The 26,242-nt window shown below is 43.2% G+C and overlaps 2 protein-coding genes across 7 annotated transcripts in view; one reads left to right on the top strand and one right to left on the bottom strand.

Annotated features, from left to right (window-relative positions):
- Positions 1-8,789, top strand: part of GAS8 (growth arrest specific 8) — a 36,393-nt gene extending 27,604 nt beyond the window's left edge. For 4 of the 5 annotated variants that reach the window (XM_051974738.1, XM_051974735.1, XM_051974733.1 and 1 more), the window contains 3 exons: positions 2,807-3,070; positions 7,920-7,997; positions 8,084-8,789. In XM_051974738.1, the coding sequence (XP_051830698.1) occupies positions 2,807-2,956 (150 nt within the window). In that variant the 3' untranslated portion in view covers positions 2,957-3,070; positions 7,920-7,997; positions 8,084-8,789. Of the gene's footprint in view, positions 1-2,806; positions 3,191-7,919; positions 7,998-8,083 lie in introns of those variants that run through there. The other variant, XM_051974734.1, reaches the window with a different exon arrangement.
- LOC127547757 (5-hydroxyisourate hydrolase-like) lies at positions 3,437-6,812 on the bottom strand. Of its 2 annotated transcripts, none has more exons than XM_051974743.1 (4): positions 6,706-6,812; positions 5,339-5,478; positions 4,497-4,632; positions 3,437-3,643 (listed from the first exon to the last, which is right to left on the bottom strand). In XM_051974743.1, exons 2-4 carry the CDS (start codon positions 5,467-5,469, stop codon positions 3,554-3,556), a joined length of 357 nt encoding a protein of 118 aa, XP_051830703.1. In that variant the 5' UTR covers positions 5,470-5,478; positions 6,706-6,812; the 3' UTR covers positions 3,437-3,553. The 2 variants fall into 2 exon arrangements, with proteins under 2 accessions (XP_051830703.1, XP_051830702.1); XM_051974742.1 differs by lacking the exon at positions 6,706-6,812 and adding an exon at positions 6,268-6,403.
- Positions 8,790-26,242: the final 17,453 nt, after the last annotated feature.

Here is a 26,242-nt window from a genome sequence, read left to right as displayed (position 1 = left end):
TATGACACAGATAAGGTGCTGATACCTAAACCAGGAAGGGCTAAAACAGAGAAAGAAAATTATAGATCAATTTCCCTCATGAATATTGGTGCAAAAATCTTAAGTAAAATATTAACAAAGAGATTACAGCAATTTGTCACCAGGATAATACATTATGACCAAGTGGGTTTATACCAGGAATACAGAGCTGGTCAATATCAGGAGAACTATTGGCATAATTGACTATATCAATAACCAAACTAACAGAAATCATATGATTATATCAATAGATGCAGAAAAAGCATTTGACAAAATAACATCCATTCCTATTAAAAAGACTATAGAGAGCATAGGAGTAAATGGAATTTTCCTTAAAATGATAAGTAGCATCTGTCTAAAATACTCAGCAAGTGTTATATGTAATGGGGATAAATTAGAAGCATTCCCAGTAAGATCAAGGGTGAAACAAGATTGTCTCCTATCATCATTACTGCTTAAAATTGTGCTAGACATGCTAGGGTTAGTAATAAGAAAAAAAAAAAAGAAATTAAAAGGATTAGAGTAAGTAATGAGGAAATAAAATGATCGCTCTTTGCAGATATGATGATATACTTAGAGAATTCTAGAGAGTCAATTAAAAAACTACCAGAAGCACTTACTAATTTTAGCAAAATTGCAGGATATAAAATAAGCCCATATAAGTCATCAGCATTTCCAAATGTTGTATGATACCCACCAGGTATGACACTGTATGACATTGTGACCTTGTTATGATGTTTACTCTAAAGGACTTGTATGGGGTTAAAATGGGCACCAGCATCCAAATGCAGCACGAGAAGTCTTTGTTCAGGCCAGTCCCCCAGAGATAGAAAGTCTTGGTTTAAAAGCCCAGTGATGGAGAGTGTGTCTGATGTGTGAGGACCAGCCTGGATCAGAGAGGCCCGTGACCCTTGGTACCTTTGGGAGGGCTTACAGTCTGAACTGATGAAGGCAGTTACCCACATTGATGGATTCTTAGGCCTTAGAAATGAAATGCAGGTGCCCATGCCGCATGCCAGTCTTTTCCCCTCCATAATTGGGGCTGCACCTGCTGGCTCATTCCCTGGCAGATCCCTCTCATGCCCACCTTGGTTTTGCTAGTTCTGCACTCACATTGCTTCTGTATCTATGGCTCCATCTCAGCCTTCTTTCTTTGCCCCCATTCTAATCTCCTTGCCCACCACCACAACACCAGCCACTGCTTTTATTCTCCCAAACCCTTTTCTCAGCCCCTAATGTTTCCCTGATGCTTTCGGTCTTGTCTGTCTTTGTGCATATGCACTTGATTATCAAACTGTGTCACTCTGGGTAGGTAAGGGCCAGTGGGTCTAGCTCGGTTCCTAGAAGCTCCCACTACATCTCGACCTCGAGATCTCATTCCTTATGGTCACATTGTACATAAACCCAAAGGGAAGCTTGGAGGGAAATCTGGATGTTCTAATGAAGCTGGAGAGCCTCTGCTCCTCTTTAGTTCCTTCACTTTCTCCACGTTATCCTTCACTTTCTCCACGTTATCCTTCACTTTCTCCGCACCCCTAAGAATTGGAGAAAAATAAGATGAACATCTATGTGTGATTTTTTGACAGTCTGGTAAAAAGTGCAGAAGGAAAAGATTGGAATACTGGCTGGGGTTTGGGATTACCTGAATTTCAGTAATCCAACCTTTCTGCCACGTAAGCGTTGACAAAGGAACATTAGCTCTCTTGCTTTTGAGAGCACGCTGTCCCCAGGTGAAACAGAAATGTCAGAAATCCCAGCTGACAACAAGTACATGAACAAATACCCAAGTCACTAATAATAAGAGAGATGTCAGTGGAAACAGTCCAGAGATGTCGTCTCTTCCCCAGAGGTGACAGAAGCTGAAAATAGGCACATTGTAGGGACTGTGGGAAGATGGGAATAATACTCGGGACTGTGAATTGGGCCTCCATTCTAGAAAACGATTCTAAAATGGCCCTGAACCACACATACCACTGCTGGGGAAAGACCTCCAGGGAGGTCAGAGATGGAAAGAAAGGCCACTACATACAAATTCCTGACAGCAGCACATTGGGATTAAGTGACTTGCCCAGGGTCATACAACTAGTGTATGTGAGGTGTCTGAGGCTGTATTTGAACCCAGGGCCATGCTCTGTCCAGCCTGTCATTCAGCTGTCCCAGCACATCCTAGAATAGCAAAAAATTGGGGCAAAAGCGAGTATCCGAGGAATAAATTGTGATTGAATATGATGGAATATTAATGCAACAGATGGGAATCTGTTTTGCTTGGCTAAGGAGCTTTGAAACAAGGGTTTTGGTTTTTCTTTTTTTTTCTTTAAATGGGTGTGGGGTGAGAGGATGAGAAATACATGTTTGTCAAACGAAAATTAGTATTGAGGCAGAAAGAAGTGAAGCATCCGGAGAATTCAGAGAAACTTGGAAAGGCTTGTCTGAACTTTTGTAAAATGAAGTTAGAACAGCTTGTGTGATGTCCTTAATAATGTAAAGAAAAACAGGAAAAAGGTTTGCAAATTTAAAAAAGGAGTTCCTAGCTGCTCAGTGCAGTCCCTGACAGTGACTCTGTCCCTGGCCTGGGAGATAGAGGGGCTGGAGGTGGCGGGAGCTCAGCACAAGAGCTGCTTCTTCAGGCTGGGCCCGGTGCCCGGGGGACCCGAGGGAGGTTCTTTTAGGTTGGGATGGAGGAGCCATTGGGAGCGGAGAGGAATGATGGGACAACATCCAGGTCAGTGCCGGCCTCCCCGGCCATCCTGGGCCTTCTGCTGACCCCCCTGCCTTTCCCTCCCTGCAGGCTCACAACGACTTGCTGCGAACCTATGAAGCCAAGCTCACTGCCTTCGGCATCCCCCTGGACAACATGGGCTTCAGGCCTCTGGAGACCTCAGTCATAGGACAGACCCTGGGGCACGGCCCCGCCGGGCTGGTCTCCATGCCCACGTAGCCTGGATGGAGCACGGCCTGCCCTTCTCTCCCCCCCTCCACAAGCCGAGGGGCTGAGGCTGGCGACGCCTCCAGAGATGATGGCACTAGAATGCCCCCCTTTCATAGACTTAAGGTCGGTTATTTTTCTAAAACTGTGTCCTCAGCAGATGAAAAGTTTTTAACTTGTCTCTGTCTCTGCCTTGTTCTGTCTCAAGGCTGCATTAAAGTGGGCCCGGGTATGGGAGTGAAACCATGCTGCGTGTTGTTGGTGCCTGCCCCCTGCCCAAGGGTCTGCCCCCTCAGACCCACCTCGGACCCCCCGCGATGCCAGGAGAGCCCGGCCGGCCGTCCCCCCTCTCCTTATTTACCCCCCCTCCCCCGGGATCCTGGCCCTCGGCAGCCCCCACCTGCCCACGGCCAGCCCCGTCTTCAGGGGCACCGGGGGCATTTCTCGGCTCCCGGGGAGGCGGTGAAGGAGCGAGCGGCCCCTGCCAAGAGATGAGCACAGAATTATTTATTGATCTGTCGGGTGGCCCGCTCTCAGGGCTCGTCGGCAGGGAGGCGGACGGCTCCGGACCGAGCTGGGTCTCCGCGGCTCACTCTGGTTCTTGGCTGTCTAGCTTCCTCTGTAGGTGGTGTAGGAGAACGGACTCAGCAGCAGGGGCACGTGGAGCTTTTGGGCCTCGTTTGTGATGGTGAAAACAACCTGAGAGACAGAAGCAGTGGGCGGGCGGGACTCAGGCAGGTGAGTGAGCCAGGGGGCGGATCCTGAGGGAGCGCAGCCCCAGGTCAATCCTCGCAGCCCCCCAGGGAGCAGGAGGCTCCTTCCGGACGGGCTCCGGATGTGGAGACCCTTCTCACGCGGAGGGAGGATTTTGATGGGCTCTGGGTGATCAGGAGCGGGCCCTAGACAGCTGGAGGCAGGCCAGCAGGCGGTCTGGGCTCTGCCCTGCAGAGGGGAGTCAGAGGTAGAGCAGCCCTGGGGAGAGCGGGCGTGCAGAAGGGGCATCTCCCTGGGGGAGGGGCGGGATGGCACCCCGCCTAACTGGCTCAGCGCCCTGGCCTCTGCCTTTCTCCTGGGAGTTCAGAGGCCTCTGGCCGGATGCTGCTGGGCAGACAGGCTTCCAACGCCCCTTAGGCAGATTTTTTCCTTTTTTGCTTTCTCATTTGAAAAAAAAAAAGTCTGCCATGGGAAAATAAGACAGGCTTCCAGCCCATGAGGTACGTTTGGACAAGAGTCACTGGGGACAGGCAAGCCTGGAGAGCTCCGGGGGTTTTTAGGGTCTTGCAGGGGGATGCTGTGGGGCACAGCGCCGGGCCTGGAGTCGGGATGAGTTCTAGCCTAGCCAGCTGATCCTGGGCAAGTCCCTGCCTCAGTCCCTTCATCTGTAAAATGGGGGTGATAAGAGCCCCTGGCTGTTGGGTGGTCATGAGGATAAGTGAGATTCGAGGGCTGCACGAGTGCCAGCGACTCCACGATTGCAGGGCCGAGCCTGGCGCCCACCACCGACTCCCCCAACCCGACCCCTGCTCCTTTTACCTTCCCCGTCAGCCCTTACCTCCACATAGGGATAGAAGCTGGTTTGTCCCATCTTTTTCCAATAACCTTCAGTGTCAAAGAAGAGCTTGTAGGTGCCGGCCGTCATTTGTTCAGGAGTCAGAAGCCCGGGGCAGCGGCCGTCAGCATTGGTGTAACTAGGGAAAGGAGAGCAGGAGGGCTCAGAAAAGGCAGGGGCTCCCGCCGGGCTCAGGCCACGGCTCTCCCCCTCCGGCCGGGACCCTGGGGAGGGGCCCTGAGGGCCTTGGGCAGAGGCCAGCCTCCGGCCCCGGGGGAGGGGGAGCTGTCTGAAGCAGGCGCACACCATCAGCCCAGCTGCACCCCAAGCAGCCAGCGTTAGCCACGCCAACCCCCCAAAACGGTCATGGATGCTTCAGCCCTTAATGGCTGACACCCAGCTTAAGTATTAATTTTTCTTAACTTGGAACCCGATCAAAGCATTCCCCAAAAGGGTGAATTTAGACCCAAAGTGAACCCCGGTCCATCAGAAATGACCACTAGGAGGAGACAGCTCACAGATGAAGAAAAGCCCAGAGCACCCTCGTTAGCTGGGCCCTGTCCTGGGATCTGGGGGCCACCGGGAATGCTGGGTCCTCCTTCGGGCGTGGGCCCCTGAGGTCCCTCCCCAGCTCTCTAGCCAAGCTTCCAGTTGTCCCCAGCCCATGTTGCTGCCCCTTTGGCAGAAAGCTCAGGCTCTGAAATGGCCTCAGAAAACCGCAGTGCCCCTGAGACCTGAGCTCTGAGCCCCCCACCCCCAGGAGATGCCCACCTCCTGCCCCCGGCCCAGCTTCCTTTCTCTCCCGTCCCCCTCCTCACACGGGCAGGTCCCGCTCGCCCCCTCACCTTTTCCTCAGCTCGGTCCAGTGCTGATTCCCCTCTCCAAGCCTGAAGAGGCGCAGGCAGAGACCCTGGGCCGGAAGGCCCGAGGCAGTGTCCAGTACATGTGTGGTCAGGGGGCTGCTCTTCACCTCCATGGCTCGGCTCTGTGTGGGGAGCGGGATGTAGGGAGCAGCCGGGGACGGCCGCCCTTCCTGCCCCCACCCCCAGCCTGGCTGCCCCCAATGCCCCGTGCGGGGGTGTTTGCTGAGAGCGGCCGGGCCTGCATCATTGCCATGATTAGGCATCTCTTTACAGGGCAAACAAGTGCCCCCTCTTGTGCACACAACCCCCCTCCCCACAAGGCCTTAGAAACCTGAAGGGGAGAGAGCCGCCTCCTGAGCTCAGAGCCTGGCTCGGAGAGATCTAGGAGAGATCTAGGTTGGAAACCCACCTCTGCCTTTGGCTGTCTCTGGGACCTGGCCAGCCACTTCACCTCTAGGCCTCAGTATCCCCCTCTATAAAATGGGGGTAACAGCACCTGCCTCACAGGGCTGTTGGGAGGAGCAAACCAGGTGACGTACAGAAAGCATTTGCAGAGTTGAAAGTGCTCTGAAAAGGGCTTGGGCCCCTGAGCTCCCTTCCTAAGAGCCCAGCCCGTCCTCCGGGCTCACGCGGGAGGCCCACAGAGCCTTCTGTGAGAGCAGCGTGCCCTGGGCTGTGGGCGGCGGGCCGACTTTGAGCTTTTATGGAGCTGGTTTATGCTCCTGGAGGAGAAGCAGAGCCCAGGAGGGGGGGACGTCTCAGGTGACAGGTTTACAAGGAGCCACAGACAGAGGCCCCCGGCCAGGGGCTGAGCTAGCCTAGACCAGGCGGGAACCTTCCTCCGGCCCCTTGCCCGTGCCAGCCCCCAGGCCACCTGGGAATCTCCCCCAGTCCTGGGAAGTCCCCCTTACCTCTCCGGGGTGGAGATGTTGCTGGACCAGGAGCAGCCGCTGAGCACTCATGGGACAGGCTACCTACAGAAAGCTAGGGGAGGATCCCTAGGGTGCTGTCCCGATCCAGCCTGGCTCTGAATCACCAGGCCCGGGCTCAGAGAGTTCAACTGGGAGGTGGTGCCCCAGCAGCCTGAGGGCCAGAGGCCAGAGGTCATCTCTCCTGAACCTTGGCTCTCAGAGAGGGGGGAGGAAAAGCCTTGATCGGGCTGGGCTTCCCACACATGGGAAATTAAAGCATTTCTTCCCTGTGCCCCATGAGAACCAACCCTGCCCCAAGCAGCTAAGGGCCCTGAGTTGTTCCTGCTGTGGCAGCTCCCTCTGGGTCCAAGTCACTCTCTCCCTTCCCCCCGGCCCAGCCCCTGACATCCTGGCGGCAGGAGCCCCTGTTCTACCCACCCAGGTGTGGACTGCCCTGATGGGGCCCAGTGCAGAGGGAGGCAGAAGCTTGCAGTGCCCTTGGCCCAGTGGAAGGAAAACCTCTCCAGGGGGAGGCCCCAGGACAACAGGAGCTGGCTCCTCCCCAGCTTAGGGCCTGCGGAGGCCGGGGGAGGGACGTGGCCCAGCCAGTCAGACACGGCCTGAGTCAGGCTAGGCCGGGAGGAGGCTGGGAGAGGAGCCAGGGTGGAGGCCCGGCCCAGTCCCGGCTGCCGCCTCCCCTGCCCCCCTCTTTGGGGACTTCTCCTTCAGCTGGTAGTTCTGAGGGGCCTCTGGTAGCCCCTCCAGGCACCTCCTTCCTGCTTCAGGCCTTGTGTGTGGTTGGTGGTCTCTGGAGGCTCGAGATTCTGAGGAAAAAGGAGAGAATGAGGGACAAATAATGAGAACGTAGCCCAGAGGGACAACTGGGAGAAGGGAAGCTTGGGAGAGAAAAACGAAGCCAAGAGAGGGAACCCAGAGTCATTGACTCTTGGCTAGGAACCTCTGGCTGATGGCTCAGACTGGCTGGGACCCGATCATTGGAAAGAGGAAGGGCTTTCCCCAAAATGGCCTCAGATATGAAGGGAACCGTTTAGAAACCAGAACCGGCCCGAGCAGTAGTTCCTGTAGACAATGTCCGTTTTTCCCACCTGTTTCCTCTTCCCCAAAGATGAAGGTATCTTTTGACCTCCAGATGGTCTGAAATTATGTGTCCCATGGGATATCCTCCAGGGCCTTTCTGGGTCTCCCTTTTCCGTGTCTCTCAGTGATAACGTGCCTCAGTCAGAATCATGGCGAGGAAGGGGTGTCCCTGATAACAGCACCAATATTATACCTTCATCCATTGCCCCAAGTTATAATTTTCAAATTTCCTGCTATAGACTGAGAACAGTTTGGCCTTTTTCTCTGTCCCCGCATGTCTCTGCCTCTCTGTCTCTGCCTACTGGCAGATACCCCAAGGCCAGTACATGTCACAAATGGATGAAGACCGTACTTCAAAACCCAGCAATAATTGATAAAAAGAGACAATTTAATGGTTGCCCTCGTCTCCAACCTTCCACCCTCCAATTAAGTGAGTGCCCCTGGCTCAGAATTGTAATTCAGTTACACCTTGAATTGACTTAAGCTGCGAATAAATGTTGACCCGCGAGGGAGAGGTATTGGAAGGTCCATCTGAGGTTTGGATTTTCTGGCAGATGTCTCATTTTGGAGTTTCTGGTGTGAGATCATGATCATCCTATGAACGTGGCGAGAAGAAAGTGAAGAAAGACAAGGTAATTATTTGGCATGGGGGTTGGGGGGGAGACAGAGATGTTTGCTCTTGGAGTCCTACTTAATATTTTTCTTAATATTTAATCAGCACCCATGAAGCTGAATTTACCTGGAGTAGTTCTTCCTGGAGAGAGAGAGAGACAGAGAGAGACAGAGAGAGAGAGACAGACAGACAGAACCTCATTACCTTTGGTGATTAAAGGTGTCAAATTCTGGCTTGTATAAACCTGTGGTAGTGGTTTACTAATAGTTCATTTTTATATAGCACTTTTCTTACAAGATGAGGTGGAACCAAGCCTCAGAGACTTTCTTACAGTTATGTAGGATTTCTTACCATGGATTCCTTACCGTGGACATGATACTGGTTGGTAGAGATCTTACCAAATTCCTTTTTCCATGAATGGGTCTTAGAATTTGGGGTAGGGTTCTCCCAAAGGGGAAACAGGATCTGAAAGATTTAATAGCGTAATAAAGATTTTCCAGGAAATTATACATATTCACTCACAAGCTAAATATAGGCTTGCTCACCTTCAAACTAACTGTCCGTGGTTCTCTAGTGTCCGAGTTAGTCTGTTGTAGGCTTTGTGTCTGTTCTCTATTCAGCATGTCCAGAGTAGACTCTGACCACTTTTTCCAGATTGATGTCTAGCCAGTTGTCTTATAAAATTTCATTTCCAGTAGAATTTAAGCTCCTTGAGGGCAAGGAATGATTTGGTTTGTTTTTAAAGTCCTTGTATCTCACTCCCAGAACAGTGCCTTGAACATGTGTTTAATAAATGCTTATTGAATTAAAATGATTTGACTTGTATCCTTCTATACCTGAAAAACCACAGTTAGCTTAGGATAACAATAGTGAGTTATCAGTATATGGTAAATGCATATTTCCATTAATCTCTTGACACAAATTTTAACCAAACTGAACTTCTCATTCCTCCATCTTCCCTCGTGTTTTCCCATCCTTGTATTTTAACCAAACTGAACTTCTCGTTCCCCCATCTTCCCTCGTGTTTTCCTGCCCTTGTATTTTAACCAAACTGAACTTCTCATTCCCCCATCTTCCATCGTGTTTTCCTGCCCTTGTATTTTAACCAAACTGAACTTCTCATTCCCCCATCTTCCATCGTGTTTTCCTGCCCTTGTATTTTAACCAAACTGAACTTCTCATTCCCCCATCTTCCCTCGTGTTTTCCTGCCCTTGTATTTTAACCAAACTGAACTTCTCATTCCCCCATCTTCCCTCGTGTTTTTCTGCCCTTGTATTTTAACCAAACTGAACTTCTCATTCCCCCATCTTCCCTCGTGTTTTTCTGCCCTTGTATTTTAACCAAACTGAACTTCTCATTCCCCCATCTTCCCTCGTGTTTTTCTGCCCTTGTATTTTAACCAAACTGAACTGCACAATTTCCCCCATCTGGAACACCATCTGCCACAATGATGTCCATCCCTCATAATCCAGCTCAGATGGCTCCATCTTCATGAAACATACCTAAATTCCATCTGCTGGAAATGACCTTTCTTTTCTCTGAAATATCTAGTAATTCCATCATCGACCTGGGCCCAGCATATGTGCCTCCATTGGCCTCTGAGTGACTTTATTTTTGGGAGATTGTGGTTCTCTGTGATTCATAGCTAAAAAGTATTTGTGTTAGTTGTCCCATGGGCATCTCAGATACAACGTGCCCAGATCAGAACTTGTTTTTTTCCTCCCAAACCATCTGAACCACCATCCAGTCCCCTAGCTAACCCTAACCCTGCAGAGCTAACCGGTTAGTTGCCAAATCTTACCAAAGCTTTCCCTATCTCTTGTATCTGGCTGCTTCTTTGTATGGGTTCCTACCCTAGTTCAGAACCTCCTCACCCTTTCCCGGCTCCCTGCCTCATCTCTCCAATCTGCCCACTCTACAACTGCCATATTTTCTCTAAGGTGCAGATCTGACCATGTTACTTTATACTCTGCAAGCTTGAGTGGCTCCCCATTTCTCTAGAGCTAAATATATAATATTCCAGCATATAAAAGAACATATAAAATGGTATATGTAAACATATAAAGGAAGACATGAAATAGTATCTATACATATATAAAAAGAACCTATAAATGTTCACATCCCTTCCCAACCTGCCCTTCTCATCCAATCTCAACACTCCAGCCAAACTGGATGGCACTCCTGCTGGATCACTTCCCCTTACCTGAAATTCACTCCATCTTAGCATCCTTCGTTTCCTTCAAGGTTCACTCTCAACAGCCTTTCTTCATTCCCCTAGTGCTCCCCCCCAAAAAATTGCCTTATGTTTATTTTATACCTATTTTATCCTGAACTAGGTAGGGGTTGTTTCTTCTAACAAAAAGTGTTGGCTTCTTGAGGGCAGGAGAGATTTCCATTTTTTCTTTGTTTCGTCATTGCCTGGCACATGATAGACACTTAGTAAATTTTTCCTCCAGATGCCCATCAATTGGGGAATGGCTGAACAAGTTGTTGTATATAATTGGGATGGAATACTCTTATGCTGTAAAAAATGATGAGCCAGGATGCTCTAAGAAAACCTGGACTTACGTGAACTGATGGCAAAGGGAAATGAACAGAACCAAGAGAACACTGTACACAATAAAGCAATATTGTATGATGATCAACTGTGAGTGACTTAGCTATTTTCAGCGATATGATGATCCAAGATAGTTCTGAAAGACTTATGATGAAAAATGCTATCCCATCTCCAAAGAATATTATCCATCCAACTGATGGAGTCTGAGTACAAATTGAAGCATGTTTTTTCTTTATTTTTCTTGGGGCTTTTTGGATCATGTTATACAACATGACTAACATGAAATATGTTTTACATGACTGTACATATATAACCTATATCAAATTGCTTGTCTTCTCAGGGATGGGAGAGGAGAGGAAGGGAAGGCGAGAATATGGAATACGAAAAAAAATTTCAAGCGAATGTTAAAATTTGTTTTTACATGTAATTTGGGGGAAAAGTTATTAAATTAAAAAATTCTTTCCTCAATTTTTGTATTTTATGAAATGATGCTGTTCACAAATATCCTAATAAGAATTTGCAGAAAGTTTTAATATTTAAAGCAATCCTTGCCTACCTTATTTTTAGCAAGAACATCAAATATTTGCAGGTTTAATTGATTTGTAAATTCTTTTTTCCCTGTCAGACAATGGTTTGCATTATAAGTTAAGCCTCTTTTCAAAATGGTTATAGTCCATGTGGGTGGGTATCTGTTTCTTTATATATTTCCCATTTTTCAGCATCAGTAGCTTGCTTAAATAGGTCTTGTCAAGGCTATTTTAATTTCAAGCTTTATCTTTTTTTAAAACTTCTAATTTGATGTTTATTTTGATCTTGGTCTCACTGAAAAGGGCTGATTGATAAATGATACACTGATAATCAGACATTCCCCCCAAGATACAGCAAATTTCATTTTTAAAAATTATATTATTCAGTATTTGCCATGTCCAGCACCTTCTGATGCTCTTCTTGGAAAACAACATTCATGATAAAAAGGGTAAATGATAGATATTGGAAGTGCTGTGGAAAAATAGGCACATTAATGTTGGTTGTTGTGAATTTCTAACCATTCTGAACATGAATTTAGAACTATGTTCCCAAAGTCACTAAATTGTATATAATCTTTGATCCAGTGATACTACTGACAGATCTAAGTACCCAGAGACACTAAGGGAAAAGAAAAAAAGACCCATTTATACAAAAAAAAAATAACAGCTTTGTTTTGTAGTGGCAAAGAACTAGCAACTAAAGGGGTGCTACTAATTGGGGGAATGTTTTGAACAAATTTTGTTATATGAATTAATTAATGGAAAACTCTTTTATTGTATGAAATAACAAAAATAGATTGTTTCAGAGAAACCTAGGAAGATTTGTAAATGGAAGAACAATTTATGCAAGAATATTTAAAAGACATTTTCAAAAGAAAGACTCCAAGAAAAGCCATGATTCAAAAGGATTGATGATGAAGATGCTACTCAATTAACAAAGAGGTCATAGAGTCAGGATGTAGAATGAGACATATTTTGGAACATGGGCAAGGCAGAAATTTGTTTTGTTTGACTGCATTTTTTTTTTAACAAAGGTTTTGTTTTTCTTTTTCTTTTTTCTGGTTGGGGCAGAGAAGGCTGGAAGAAGAAAAAATTGTGTTAATCAAAAAAGAAAACTATTCATCATATGTAGACATGATTTCTATGTTATCTAAAAGTCTATGAATTCATTTTTTGATCCTAAGTCATGTTTCCCAACCTGGTTATTGTGGGGTGTTTTTTTGAGGGGAGAAGCATCCTCTACTATACTTACCTTGCACTGAAGTCAATAAGTATTTAAATATATATTGTCCATACATTCCTTCCAGATTAAGATTTTCCTTATCACAGTTTTGATGTATTGAAGTTTGGCTAAATAAAATTAGACCGGAATTTGGGGGGAGTTTTGTGGAAGCCACTGATGACACATGCAAACCAGCAAACGACTCAGAAAAGTTTAGAAACTCAAAAATGCATAAACTTAAATGTATAGCATTATATAATATCGACATGTTTTACTTATTAATACCATTATAATTCAGACTTCTCTGGTACAAAAGAAAGGTCAAAATTTGTATACAGATTTTCCAGATGATAAGGGTGCTGTACTCCTAACCCCAAGATATGGAAGAGATAACTATTGATTTAATTTGAAGATTCTTGTTGAGTCCTTTATAGAATTTCTTTTCTTTCTTAAACAAACTATATAGTTATTGAGTGGGAGGCTTGATTTTTCTTATATTTATCTTAAGCATTGTAAGACAAGATGACCTATGAAATTACTCTTGTTTTAGACTAGAAAGGAAGCAATAAACTGGGAAAACATTTTTACATTCAAAGGTTTTATTTCTAAAATATATAGAGAATTGACCAAATTTATATGAAATCAAGCCATTCTCCAATTGATAAATGGTCAAAGGATATGAACAGACAATTTTCATATGAAGAAATTGAAGCTATTTCTTGTCATATGAAAACATGCTCTAAATCACTATTGATCAGAGAAATGCAAATTAAGACAACTCTGAGATACCACTACTCACCTGTCAGATTGGCTAAGATGACAGGAAAAGATAATGACAAATGTTGGAGGGGATGGGGGGGAAACTGGGACACTGATGCATTGCTGGCGGAATTGTGAATACATCCAGCCATTCTGGAGAGCAATCTGGAACTACGCTCAAAAAGTTATCAAACTGTTCATACCCTTTGACCCAGCAATGCTACTACTGGGCTTATGTCCCAAAGAGATCTTAAAGGAGAGAAAGGGACCCACATGTGCAAGAATATTTGTGGCAGCTCTCTTTGTAGCGACCAGAAACTCGAAACTGAGTGGATGCCCATCAATAGAGGAATAGCTGAATAAATTGTGGTATGTGAATGTTATGGAATATTATTGTTCTATAAGAAACGACCAGCAGGATGATTTCAGAGAAACCTGGAGAGACTAACATGAACTAATGCTAAGTGAAATGAGCAGAATCAGGAGATCACTGTACTTGGAAACAAGATTATGCATGATCAACTCTGAGGGACGTGGCTGTTTTCAACAATTACATGATTCAGGGAAGTTCCAATAGTTTTGTGATGAAGAGAGTCATCTGCATCCAGAGAGAGGACTGTGGGACTGAGTGGGGATCACAACATAACATTCTCACTCTTTTTGTTGTTATTTGCTTGCATTTTTTTTCACTTTTTCCTTCTTATCTGATTTTTCTTGTGCAGCATGGTAATTGTGGAAATATATACAGAATTGCACATGTTTAATACATATTCGCCTACTTGCCATCTAGGGGAGGGGATGTACAAGAGAACCTTTTAGTCAGCAGCATCCTGTTTCATTTCTAGTAAAAATATTTGGATAATAACAAATTAAGGAAAACTCACAGATTAAAGCAGGAACAAAACCGTCTCCCTGTGGAGGCAGCTTGATGTTAACAGAGAGACCATTGAACTTATTAGATGACCTGGTCATCAAGTGCTGCCATTTTATTTAGTATATATAGAGATATTGGTATAGATGTTATGTATATATGAATATTAGTGTAGAGATATATTTAGTATTATGTATATATTTAGTATTTAGTTTATTATATATATTGGTTACACACACATAATATATTGATTTACATATGTATTTGAGATATATCCTTATATATACATACACCAGTTTATTTAAAATGTAAGTATTTGGTATATATACTGCATATCACTTATTTAGTATTATGTATGTATTTGGTCACATATACATATGTCGGTTTATTTGAGCTGTATCCTTATACAGTTTATTTAGCCTATGCCAGTTTTTTTAGGATTTGTGTATTTAATTTATTATGTATCTATGGTTTTATGTGTTTATTATGTATCTATCTGAGTGTGTACAAAGTTTAGTATCTGTTAGCCTTTTAAAAGGCTTCTCTCGACCACCAGGGGGAGGGATAGGGCAAGCAAGGGAGCTAGGTGAGCTCGGTCCTTCCATCTTTCCCAACCATCTGCCAGCGCTCAGGAGGAAGTTTAGAACCGAACGTTAAATTCCAAGCTATTAGGTATTAGTTTTTGTCTTTCACGCTCAGCCTTGACTCTGCTCTTGCAGACAGTTTGTCATCTGCTCATCTGCAGCAGTTACCTAAATCCCCCCGGGCACAAGCCCTGATTCAACAGGGATGAAGTCAGTCTAACAATTTACAACTTGTTCCCACACATCTCCGGGAGTGGGGAGCGGACCTTTCCCAGAAGCTGCTGAGCCCAGGCCAGGGGATGCTGCTGCCTCCTGGCTCCTCTTTCTTCCGCATTCTTTCTAGGGAGGAGAAACCAGGAGGTAGAGCCCCTCCCCGCCACCAGCCTTGTGGTGCTCCAGTCTAATAAAGGCTTCTTTTTGAATTCTCCAATCTCCATGTCCTGCCCCAATGGCTTCTTCTTATGGAAAAGGACATCCGACTGTTTGGCTCATCAGGGACATCTGTCCCTTCTTGAGCATTTTCCTGTTCTTGAGTCTGGGGCTGGAGAAAAGCAGCCCTGTGGTTAACTTCCATCATCAGAATGATCTGACAATATTTAAAACCAACATGCGTTTTCCTGTTGCTTGTTGAGATTGCTCAGAGTCTCTACTTTCCTTTGACATATCCCTGATTCTCTTCTGATACTGTTCCCCTGGACTATTAGAATAACCTGTTTGGTCTCCCTGCATCAGACACTTCCTCTATTCCATTCTCCACATAACTGCCAAAGTCTTTCCCCAAAGCACTGCTCTCTCCTCACACTGACAGGCGTTTTAGGGTGTCCGGATGCATTTGTAGGTAGATGGCTATCCTGGATGGGGATCCAATCTTCAAAACAGTAGGCAGGCTCCTAGTCAAGAAGTAACTGGGAAAGCCTCCTCCAAAATGTCTGTCATCCCCAGTGATGCCCAAATTCTACTCTAGAAATTTATAGGCTTATAGCATTTTATGATTGTAGCTAGAGCCTTAGAAATAGGTCACCAACCCAACTTTCTCATTTTGTAGAGAATGAAACTGGCTCAAAGAGAGGGCTTCCCCCCATAATCATTCAGCTCATTACGTCGCAACTCTTACTTTGAAGTAAGATTTGAAATCAGAGCCTCTGACTCCTAATCTAGCACTGCCAACCAGGATGTCATGCTGCCTCTAGCACAGATATGATGGAGAGTATTGGAAATGGAACGACAGAAGTAGAGTTTAAATCCCAGCTCGGTCATTGCTTTTGGTGTGATCAGGGATGGTCATTCAGTCTCTCTGGGCCTCAAACTAAGATAATGGATTAGGTCCTCTCTGAGCCCTAAATCCAAGATGCTGTGCAAAAGTCAAGTCTTGTGGGGCTAGATTGTTACCCATCATGGACTGCAGAAGGCCATCTTTGAAAACCAGTATTCTCCTTGAAGGTTCCATGCTTAGGAATCGCAGAATACTGCTATTTTAGAAGAATAAATGCATTGTTCTTCAGGTATTTTATTAAGCATTCACTATATGCAAGGAATTGTTTTACATCTTAGAGATACAAAAAAATAAAAGTGAAATAGTTCCTTACCTCCAGAAGCTTTTGTTATAATGAAGGCAATATGTATTTATGTATAATACATTTTAAATGAATATAATAAGGTAATTATGGGGAAGAGGTCATTAATGGGGGAGAAGGGCAGGGTGAGTTAGGAAAGGTGTTCTATAAAATGTGATACTTCTGTTGAGTGTTTAAGGTACTCAGAAAGGGGCAGTTAGGTGGCACAGGGCATAAAGCACCAGAGCCAGGGTCAGGAGGGACCTAAGTTTAAATGCAGCCTTAAGACACTTACCAACTGGGTGATCTGAGGTAAGTCACTTAACCCTGATTGCCTCAAAAATGGAACTCGGATTCCTAGAGGTAGAGATGAATTTCAGCATTCCAGGAATGGAGGATCACCAGTACAAAAAATACCAAGATGGGAGCTAGGGGGTCCTGGGTACAGAACAGCAGGAAGCCAGTATGTCAGAACTGTGTTCTTAGAGTGGAGCAAAGTGTAAGAAAACCAACAAGTAGAGAGGTGAAACTATAAATAAGCTTTAATGTCCAACAGGGCTTACATCTGATCCTTGAGGCAATAGCTACTGAACTTTGTTGAGCAAAGTGGCTACACAGTCAGACCTGTGCTTTGGGGAAATGACTTTGGCAGTTATATGGAGGATGGAATGGAGGAAGAGTTTGATAAAAGAGATCAAATAGATTATTCTAATAGTCCAGGAGAATGGTATTAGGATGAATAGTAGATAATCAGGGATATATTGAAGAGAAGGAGAAACCCCAAGTAAGCCCAACAACAATAGGAAAATGAATTTTGCTTCTAAACTGGCTGTGCCATATTGTTATGTTGGAAGTACTCAAAGAGAGCCTAAAAAAAAAGCCTCAGATAATGTATGGTCACTAAAACTGGATCCACCATGTAGTGAAAACAAAACATAATAGATGAACAGCCTGGGTGTTATATAATAAATTTAAAAAATCAAAATTGCTGTTGGGTAGGTAAACTATGGGTATTTTAAGACAAGGACAAGAATTGGAGAGGATTATGGAAAAAAATATTGAATCAGGGTCAGAAAAGACTTTGATTCATATCTTAGTTCAAATACTTCACAATCACTTCAATTATTGGGTTTTTGTAAGTACTAGGGTATTAACCCTTCCTTCCAGAGTTATTATGAGCAAAGTACTTTATAAACCTTAAAGTTGAGCTTTAAGTATGAGCTTAAAGTATGAGCTATTGTTGGGAAGGAATGATGATACACCTCCATTCTTCTCATAGGGAGTAATAAGCCACAATTCTGCCCTTTGGATGACAGAGGTTAGTTTGAGGTAAAGCTTTAATTAGTTAAAACTCTTGGCCCAATCCATGAAGGCCATTGCTTTCAGTCTAGAAAAGCACAGAGAAAGCACCTGAGCTCAGCAATTATGGCTTGTCCTAGAGTTTGAGGAAATCTGCTGTTCCTGCTATTTCCTTTCCCTCCTCACCCATTTCCAGCCCTTAGGGTTTTTAGATTCCCTTCCCAGATTTCAGAAGATGATTCAAATGGTCTGGCCTCTGGAAGATGGAGAGAGTTCTATATAGCACCATTTATGGAGTGTTCACTGTGGGGAGAAGCCCATGGCCAATGGTTTCATTGTGAAGTGACCCTTGCCAACCTTCTCTCCTCAAGAGGCTGGGTGTGTGAATGGGCACCTAGGGGTGATAGCACTAGGAGGATAGTGGGAGGGCAAAGTCACTCCCCCTGAAACCTGAGAAGGTTCCGTTCCCCAGGGAACACTGTAGCCACCATTGTCCTCATCTCCCTCCCAGAGCCTTTAGAGCCCGGGGGGAAGAAAAGGGAGGAGAAAGGAAGGGGTCTGAGTCATTCTATTTGTTTCAGCAATAACTGATTCTTTTCTTCCCAGAGCTGGTTTGGTTGAAATTGTAAGTCTCCAGAGTTGGCCCATCTTCACTATACTTTATAGTGGGAGGAGTGTGGGATGGTGCAACACTAATCTTTGCTTCTAACTTTAGCAAGGTCACTTAGGCACTCTGGATCTGTTTCCTCATCTGTAGATGATCGCCGAGTACTTTTCAGCTCTCAGAGTTTGTGATTCTAAAGCCATATGGATGGCAAACCTTTGTTCCCCCCTCCATGTGGCAATGCCAAGGAAACCCTTGGCACACCCCTGTTCCCACTCCCATCCGTCTATTCCAAATGGCATAGGAAGCAGCCTTGGTTAATCTGAAGAGCCAAATTTGGTTGGAGGCCAAGGCACTTTCGAGAGTCAGTAAACTTTTATTAAGTCCTACCATGTACCAAGAACTGTGCTTAAGTACTGGGGATAAAAATAAGAAAGGACAGCCCCTGTTGTCAAGGAATTTACAATGAAATGGGGGACACACGGAGACATAGTGGGTTATGGGTTATAGGTTATAGGATCGTAACAGCTGAACAGGGCCTCAAAGGTTATCTAGTCCAATGCTTTCATTCTACAATGAAACTGAAGACCAAAGAAATTGTGATTTGCCTTATATCACACAGGCTGACAGAGGCAGCATCCAACCCAGCTCTTCTGAGTCAGAGCCAGTACTTGTTTCCCTATAATGATTAAAAGTGCCAAATCCAGACTCATGAATACTGTCTGAATACTGAGGGAGAGAGCCTGTAGGCTGTGGGACCATGCACACCTAACTTGGTATGGATGTGAGATATATAGGGGCAGAATGTTTCTGGCCACTGGAAATGGTTCCTTTAAGGCTAGAACTTAGCCCATCGGTAAACATTTATTAAGCACAGTTATTTGCCAGAAACTGTGTTAAATGCTGGGCAAAAAACAGCATAAAATCTAATGGAGGTGGACAGAAATGGAACTCCAGGGAGAACTCCAGCATGGGCCCCCTTTGTTTGCCATTGCATTCACACCTAGAGGTGGTAAGGTCTCCACCAAGATAAGGGAACTCTGGAAGACATCCCATGGCTATGGGACTGACCCCTGAGTGGGACAGTTCAAGAGGGGGAGAAGAAAGCCAATGATCTTCAGGCAGATCTTCAGTGGGGCTAGGGACCCTGAGGAGACATGGCATCCTCTTGTCCTCTTCTGGGAGCTTTGGAGAACTGTAGGCAGACCAGTAGGTAATGGCTGGCTATACAGCTGGCTGGGGAAGCGCCCGACAAAGAGTGATTATCTGCTCCTCAGTAGGAGACATACTATGGGCAACAGGGTGGTTGAAGAGACTGAGACTTCTGGGAGAGCACTGACCATAAGTGGGTGCCATTGTTTTCCCGATACTCTCTGTGAGCTGGTTTGTTTTCTTTGACTTGTAAATAAAGCCATTCATTCTTTGAGTCTTGTGAACTTTGCTTCTGTAGGGGTCGAGGAAAATACAGTGGTTGGTACAGATAATAAAGTTCCAAGATTATCTAGATGGAGAAGAAGTGAGAAATTCCCCAAGAGTGAGTTTAGAGGCTTCTCATGATGTGATGTCCTTTGGTGGGAGATGTGATCTTCAGCCATCCTGATTTCTGCTGGTCTTAGAGTAGCCACAGAACATGCTCTGGAGTCTAATAATCCATTCATTTGCTCACTCCAAAGAACACTTCTAGAGTTTATTCTGTGCAAAACACTGTAGGGACATCAAGATACCTATAAATGATCTTTAACTTTGCTTTAACCTTTAAATTATATGATTCCAAGATGGTGGAGACCTTATTCTCAAAGATTCCACCATTGAGGAAAAGACATGCACCCAAATAAGTACATTTCTAAGGTTTATTTGGTACAAAACCCTTTAGGAACATCAAAACACCTATAAATGATCTCTTAACTTTGCTTTTTACCTTTAAATTCCATGATTCCAAGATGGTGCAGACCTTATTCTCAAACATTCTACCATTGAGGAAAAGACATGCACCCAAATAAGCATGATAAACGCAAAGGAGAAGTCTGATTTAAAGTCTATGAGCATTTAGAGGCAGGAAAGACCAGTTGCACTTGGAAAGTCAGGAAGGGCTTCATGGAAGAGGTGGCTTCTAGTTGAGCCATGGAGGAAGAAAAGAGCATCAACAGATAGAGTTGGGAGTGGAATGGAGGACTCTGTCCCCATTGAGAACAGAAGTTGGAGAGTTATCCAGTCTGGCTGACTGAAAAGTACACAAAGGGATAAAAGTATGGGATAAGGCTGTTAAGATAAAATAGAGCCAGATTGTGGAAGGCCTTAAATGCCAAGATTGGCTTATAATTTATTTGCAGAGGCTATCAGGAGCCACTGAAGGTTATTTACTAGAAAGGCAATATGGAAGATCGCAGAGTAGCAGGAAGAATTACAATGAGCTCCCCTCTACTCACTTGCTCTCAACTCCTCCAAACATATCTAGAAAATATTGCAGATTGAGTCCTGATCCAAGCAAGTAAGAGTCACAGTAGGTTATTTTTCTAATATGGGAAAGCATCGGGACTTGGAGAAGTTTGTTGGCACCTGGGACTGCCCCCTTGAAGAGCATTCCAGCGCCCAGGAATTGTGCCCAAGGGTAAAATGAGGTCCTAGATTCATAATGGGACACCATTGCAAGAACAGCTGGCAGCTACTACTCTACTGGGTCATAGATACAGGACAGACAACAGAGGCAATCAGTGATATTCTAGGGTAAGAAGCAATGGAGAGGAGTGAAGTCCTAGGGGAGGCAAGTCCAGGAGCAAACAGCAGGTGCGCGGCTCAGACCCCAGGAGCAGAGCAGGATCTCAGTTCTAGCTTCTAGCCCAATCTGAAGAGGGAATAACCAAGGCAGGAATCCCAGCCCAAAGGGGAGCCTTCAGTTCTGTCACTTAGAACCAAGAGAACTTTCCAGCTGGCTGATAGATGCTGAGTCTAGCAGCATCTAGGTGGCAAAGTGAATAGAGTACTAGACTTAGAACCAGAAAGACATCCTCCTGTTCAAATCAACCTCACACACTTACTGGTTGTAGGACCCCGAGCAAGTCACTTAACCCTGTTTGCTTCAGTTTTGTCATCTGTAAAATGAGCTGGAAAAAAAATAGCAAACTACTCCACTGTCTCTGCCCAAAAAAACCCCAAAGAAGGGAGTTGCTTAGCAGAAACTTGCAGAGTTTCTTAGCAGATCTTGCAGAGATCTGATCAGAGGGACAACTATCAACTTTACCCTGAAACAGACCACTGTGGAGTACTGAAAGCTTTCCAGGACCAAGCTAAAGCTGTCCCTGAGATCTTGGAATAACACAACACTCAATACCTCCAAGAAAACATCAGCAGGGCTAGTCCAATCCCTCTCTCCAGAAGGATACAGAGTCTAGCCCTAAAATAAGACAAGTCAAGAAGTAGGCTGGAAAAATGAGGGAACAAAAATAAAATTCTCCATAAAAAGTTACTATGGTGATTCAACCAATTCTCCCTGTGCAACAAGAGAACTGTTCGGTTCTGCACACATATATTGTATCTAGGATATACTGTAACCTATTTAACATGTAAAGGACTACTTGCCATTTGGGGGAGGGGGTGGAAGGAGGGAGGGGAAAAATCGGAACAGAAGTGAGTGCAAAGGATAATGTTGTAAAAAATTACCCTGGCATGGGTTCTGTCAATAAAAAGTTATTTTAAAAAAATTATGGTGATTCAAAACCTAAACCCAGAAGAAGAAAATGATTACAAATCATTCACAAGCAAAGCTTCAAGGCAAAACATATCTTGGGCACAAATTCAACCAGAATTCCTGTAAAGCAAGAGTAAAATATTTGCATATAAAGATTAAGAGAAGATACCTTCTGACATGACCCAAATCTTAATTGAATCCCTATTCCAGCCAAGAAAGGGAATGAGGGTAGTGCCCTCTGCAAAAAAGAAATATCTGGTAGTCCTCATCATCTATGGGATATCTCACTTTCATTTACAGTATGCCCTGGAAGAAGTAAACATTTTTAGCAAGCATACTTCTTCCTGAGAGATACATATTTTTTAAAACAATATTCATCTGGTGATGTGATAATTTATGGATAATCACATTTGCAGAAGAATCAAAATTTACCAAAGGCAATGAAGAAGCAAAAGGTGGATATAACAAGTAAACTATAACATCAATCAAGAATCATGGTTTAAAGGATCAGAATAAATATGGACTGGGAAGTTTGGTGGTGTCATAGGGCATGGAGTTCTGGACCTGAAGTCAAAATGACTCATCCTCTGGAGTTCAAATCTGGCCTCAAACTAATTGCAAGTTACTCAGTTTCCTCATCTGTAAAATGAGCTAGAGGAGGAAATAATAAACCATGCTAGTTCCTTTGCTAAGAAAACCCAAACAGGACTAAGAATCAGACAACTGAAATGACTCAACAGCAATAAATAATGTGGGCAGGAAAAAATGGACCAGTCACATGGTAACAATATCCAGGTCCAATGGCATCTATGAAGTTTCAAGAGAACAAGAGGGAGGCCTTCATCATATTCAATGGATGTTCTATAAAGGAGTAAGTACAGCATTTATGTAAGAATCATATTGGATGACAGAATATGATTCTCTTTCTATCTATATCATTAGAAGGAATACTGCTATCCATGGGACCACAGATCCATCAACATATGAAAGATAATTTTTGGTAAAAGTTTTAGTAGATTATTTTTAGTAAACTTTGGTAAAGTATTTTTAGCAAAGAAGATTATTTTATAGTATTTAGTAGATGATTACTTTTTAGATTAATTTTTCAGCTCTAAATCTAAAAGATGAGATTTGGAGGAAAAAAAAAGAAGATACCTTCAACCCAATCCTTTATAGAAATAGGGTATCTATAGGTGTGGAACATTGCCCATTTTCAGAGTTTTTCAATGTATTGATTGGTTGTGTTGATTTCTTCCTATTTTTTATTGTCTTTTAAAAATACTGCTTGTTATATGGGATGGCTCTCTGGCAGAGGTAGAGGAAAAAATACTGGGGGAAACTATGATGATGTAAAAAAAATCATTAATTAAAATTATTTTTAATGTTTTTTCTAAGGAAACACCATAACCATTTATATTCTACTTTTCCCTATCACTTTTCCTTTTTCTCTAGCCCTAGGAACAAACGATGTCTTGGGGGAGCAGGAGCCTCTCGGATGGCCTTGTGTCCCATTTGTATTTATTGGGCATTCCCAGTGAGAAGTGGGCCATTGCCAGCAATTCACCCACCACTAGCAGCCCCACTATCTGCAATTGCATCTTGTCCTACTATCCTTAAGATGGCCAAATTTGATGCCCCAAATGGCTACCGTTACATACAGTGAGAATATCGGTGGGCTCAGTTATTGGCCAAACTCTTGGTCATTGCATTACTGGTGGCTTCGGGGGTACAAATAACAATGAGCTTTCAAGGCCTGACATCACTTATCAAGAATCCCAAAAAATGCAGACAGAGTACTACCAGCAACAGCAGTTCAACCCCTGATATTACAAGATGAAGCAATTTTTAGAGTGTTTGCAGAACCAGGAAGATGTCAAGCTTTTTGAGATATTCAGTGAAAGGCTGAACTAATATATATTTGTAAATGATTAACCTACTTCAAAAGGAAAAATGGAAAAATCAACTCTGAAGATCAAGCTAATGTAGCATAATCCATAACTGATAGTAAAATGATAAAGAAATCTGAACCCACCAAAACAAAATTTGATAAATAAAATGAAAGGGTTAAATGAAAAAATTAAAAATGAAATGAGAGCTGTAAAAGAAAGAATTAAAAAGGGAATTAATATGAAATGGTTTGTGATGGAAAATGTCATCCACATCCAGAGAAAGAACTATGGAGGTTAAATGTAAATTGAAGCATAATATTTCCACCTTTTTGTTTTGTTTTTTTCTTTCTCATGATTTTTCCACTTCTTTCACAACATGAATTATATAGAAATAGGTTTAATGTGATTATATGTGCATAACCTATATTGGATTGCTTGTTGTCATGGGGAGGAGGAGAGATGGAGAAAATTTTGAAATTCAAAATCTTAAAAGAAATGAATGTTGAAAATTCTCTTTACAAATATTTGAGGGGAAAATACCATTAAGTGCAAAGAAATTTTTTACTAAAGCTGTTTATTTTTAAAACATATGCATAGATAATTTTCAACATTCACCCTTGCAAAATCTTGCGATTCAAATTTTTTTCCTCTTTCCTCCATTCCCTCCCCTAGCTGGAAAGTAGTCCAATATGTATTAAACATGTGCAATTCTGTACCTATTTCCAAAATTATCATGCTGCACAAGAAAAATCAGATAAAAGGGAAAAGGTGAAAAAAAATGCAAGCAAACAACAACAAAAAGAGTGAGAATGCTATGTTGTGATACACACTCAGTTCCCACAATCCTCTCTCTGGAAGCAGATGACTCTTCATCACAAGACTATTGATCTGGTCTGAATCATCTAATTGTTAAAAACAGCCACGTCCATCAAAGTTGATCATTATATAATCTTGCTACTGCTATGTGCAATGATGTCTTGGTTCTGCTCATTTCATTTAGCATCAGTTCATGTAAGTCTCTCCAGACCTCTCTAAAATCATCCTGCTAGTCATTTCTTACAGAATAATAATATTCTATAACATTTGTATACCACACTTTATTTAGCCATTCTCCAATTGATGGGCATCCATTCAGTTTCCAGTTTCTGGTCACTACAAAGGGCTGCCACAAAGATTTTTGCACATGTGAGTCCCTTTCCCTCCTTTAAGATCCCTTTGGGATATAAGCCCAGTAGAGACACTGCTGGATCAAAGGGTATGCACAGTTTGATAGTCCTTTGGGCATAGTCCCAAATTGCTCCCCAGAATGGTTAGATCAGTTCACAGCTCCACCAGCAATGCATCAGTATCCCAGTTTCCCCACATCCCCTCCAACATTCATCATTATCTTTTCCTCTCATCTTAGCAATCTGAGAGATATGTAATAGTACCTCAGAGTTGTCTTAATTACAAAGAAGTTTTTAAAAAGGGAATTAATAGCTTGGTCCAAAAGATATGAATCTTTACCCAAGCAACAAACTCCCTGAAAATTAGAATGGACCAAATAGAAACCAGTGACTTCATAAGACAATAAGAAATATTAAAAGCAAAATTTTAAAAATAGAAAACTATGTAAGGTATCTCAAAACTCAAAATGAGTGACCTGGAAAGCAGGAGAGAGAAAAAAGGATCATCAGGATACTTGAATGCCATGACCATTTAATACCTGAATGTCAAAACAAGAAATAAGGCATCCTATTTCAAGAAGTCTTAAAACTGTCCACATCTCTTAGAACCAGAGGGCAAAGTAGAAACAGAAGGAATTCACTGTTTACCTTATAAAAGGAACCCCAAAATTAGAACTTCCAGGAACTTTAAGCCAAAATCCAGAATCTCCAGGTCAAAAGAAAAAATACTGCAAATAGCTAGAAGGAATTCAAATTTTGAGGAGCTACAGGATTCTGAGATCACAAAAGATTTAGCAGCCATAAACCATAAAATCACAGAGAACCTGGAATATGATCTTGCAGCAGATAAAACATATGGGCTTATAGCCAAGAATAACTTATCCATCAAAACTGGATTTCCCCTGCTTGCAGGAAATGAAGATAAAAATAAAAATGTAAACACAAATGAACAATAATCAAGGACAACAAGAATAAAGTACTTATGTTCTAATATGGTAAAGTGATGTACATATCCCTTTTGAACCATACCTATCATCATCTGGGGTCCTAGAGGACATCTAATTAGATTCAATACCTGAGGAATAATTCTGTTATGTCTTGATGATTTTGAGGAAAGAAAGTAAATAGAAGAAAGAGGAATAAGTTGGGAGAGGAAGGAAAAAGGAAAGAAAGGTTAGGAAACATTATCTCATATAATTAGGGTGCAGCAAGTAGAAATTTAAATAAACAGGAGGAGAGAGTAGAAGGGAGCAGCTGACACTTGAACCTCATTCTCATATAAACTGATCAAAGGAAGAAAGAATGCACATTTAAACACAATTGGGTTCAGAAATACTTTTCATTCAACAAGGAAATAGGAGGGAAAGAGGAGAAGGGAGGAGGTAAAATTAGTCAATAAGAATTTGTTTTAGAAAATGTCGAGCACTGTGTTAAACACTAGATACATAAAATTAGAAGAATAAAGTGGGGAGGGATTAGTCTTAAGGAAAATAAACTCAAACTAAAGCTGTACAAAGATATTTATTTTTTTTTAAGTGGGAAGAAAG

The sequence above is a fragment of the Antechinus flavipes genome, chromosome 2, assembly GCF_016432865.1.
Source record: "Antechinus flavipes isolate AdamAnt ecotype Samford, QLD, Australia chromosome 2, AdamAnt_v2, whole genome shotgun sequence".
NCBI lineage: Eukaryota > Metazoa > Chordata > Mammalia > Dasyuromorphia > Dasyuridae > Antechinus > Antechinus flavipes.
The sequence above is the reverse complement of the archived record's forward strand: the minus strand, read 5'-3'. Positions and strand labels throughout refer to the sequence as shown.

Excerpts from the sequence above, each read along its gene's own strand:
- LOC127547757 (XM_051974742.1), bottom strand. The coding sequence starts at position 6,318 with ATGAGTGCTCAGCGGCTGCTCCTGGTCCAGCAACATCTCCACCCCGGA. Across the intron at positions 5,479-6,267 it reads AACATCTCCACCCCGGAGAG|AGCCGAGCCATGGAGGTGAA; the intron begins GTAAGGGGGACT and ends CTCCCCACACAG. Across the intron at positions 3,644-4,496 it reads GCTTCTATCCCTATGTGGAG|GTTGTTTTCACCATCACAAA; the intron begins GTAAGGGCTGAC and ends TCTGTCTCTCAG.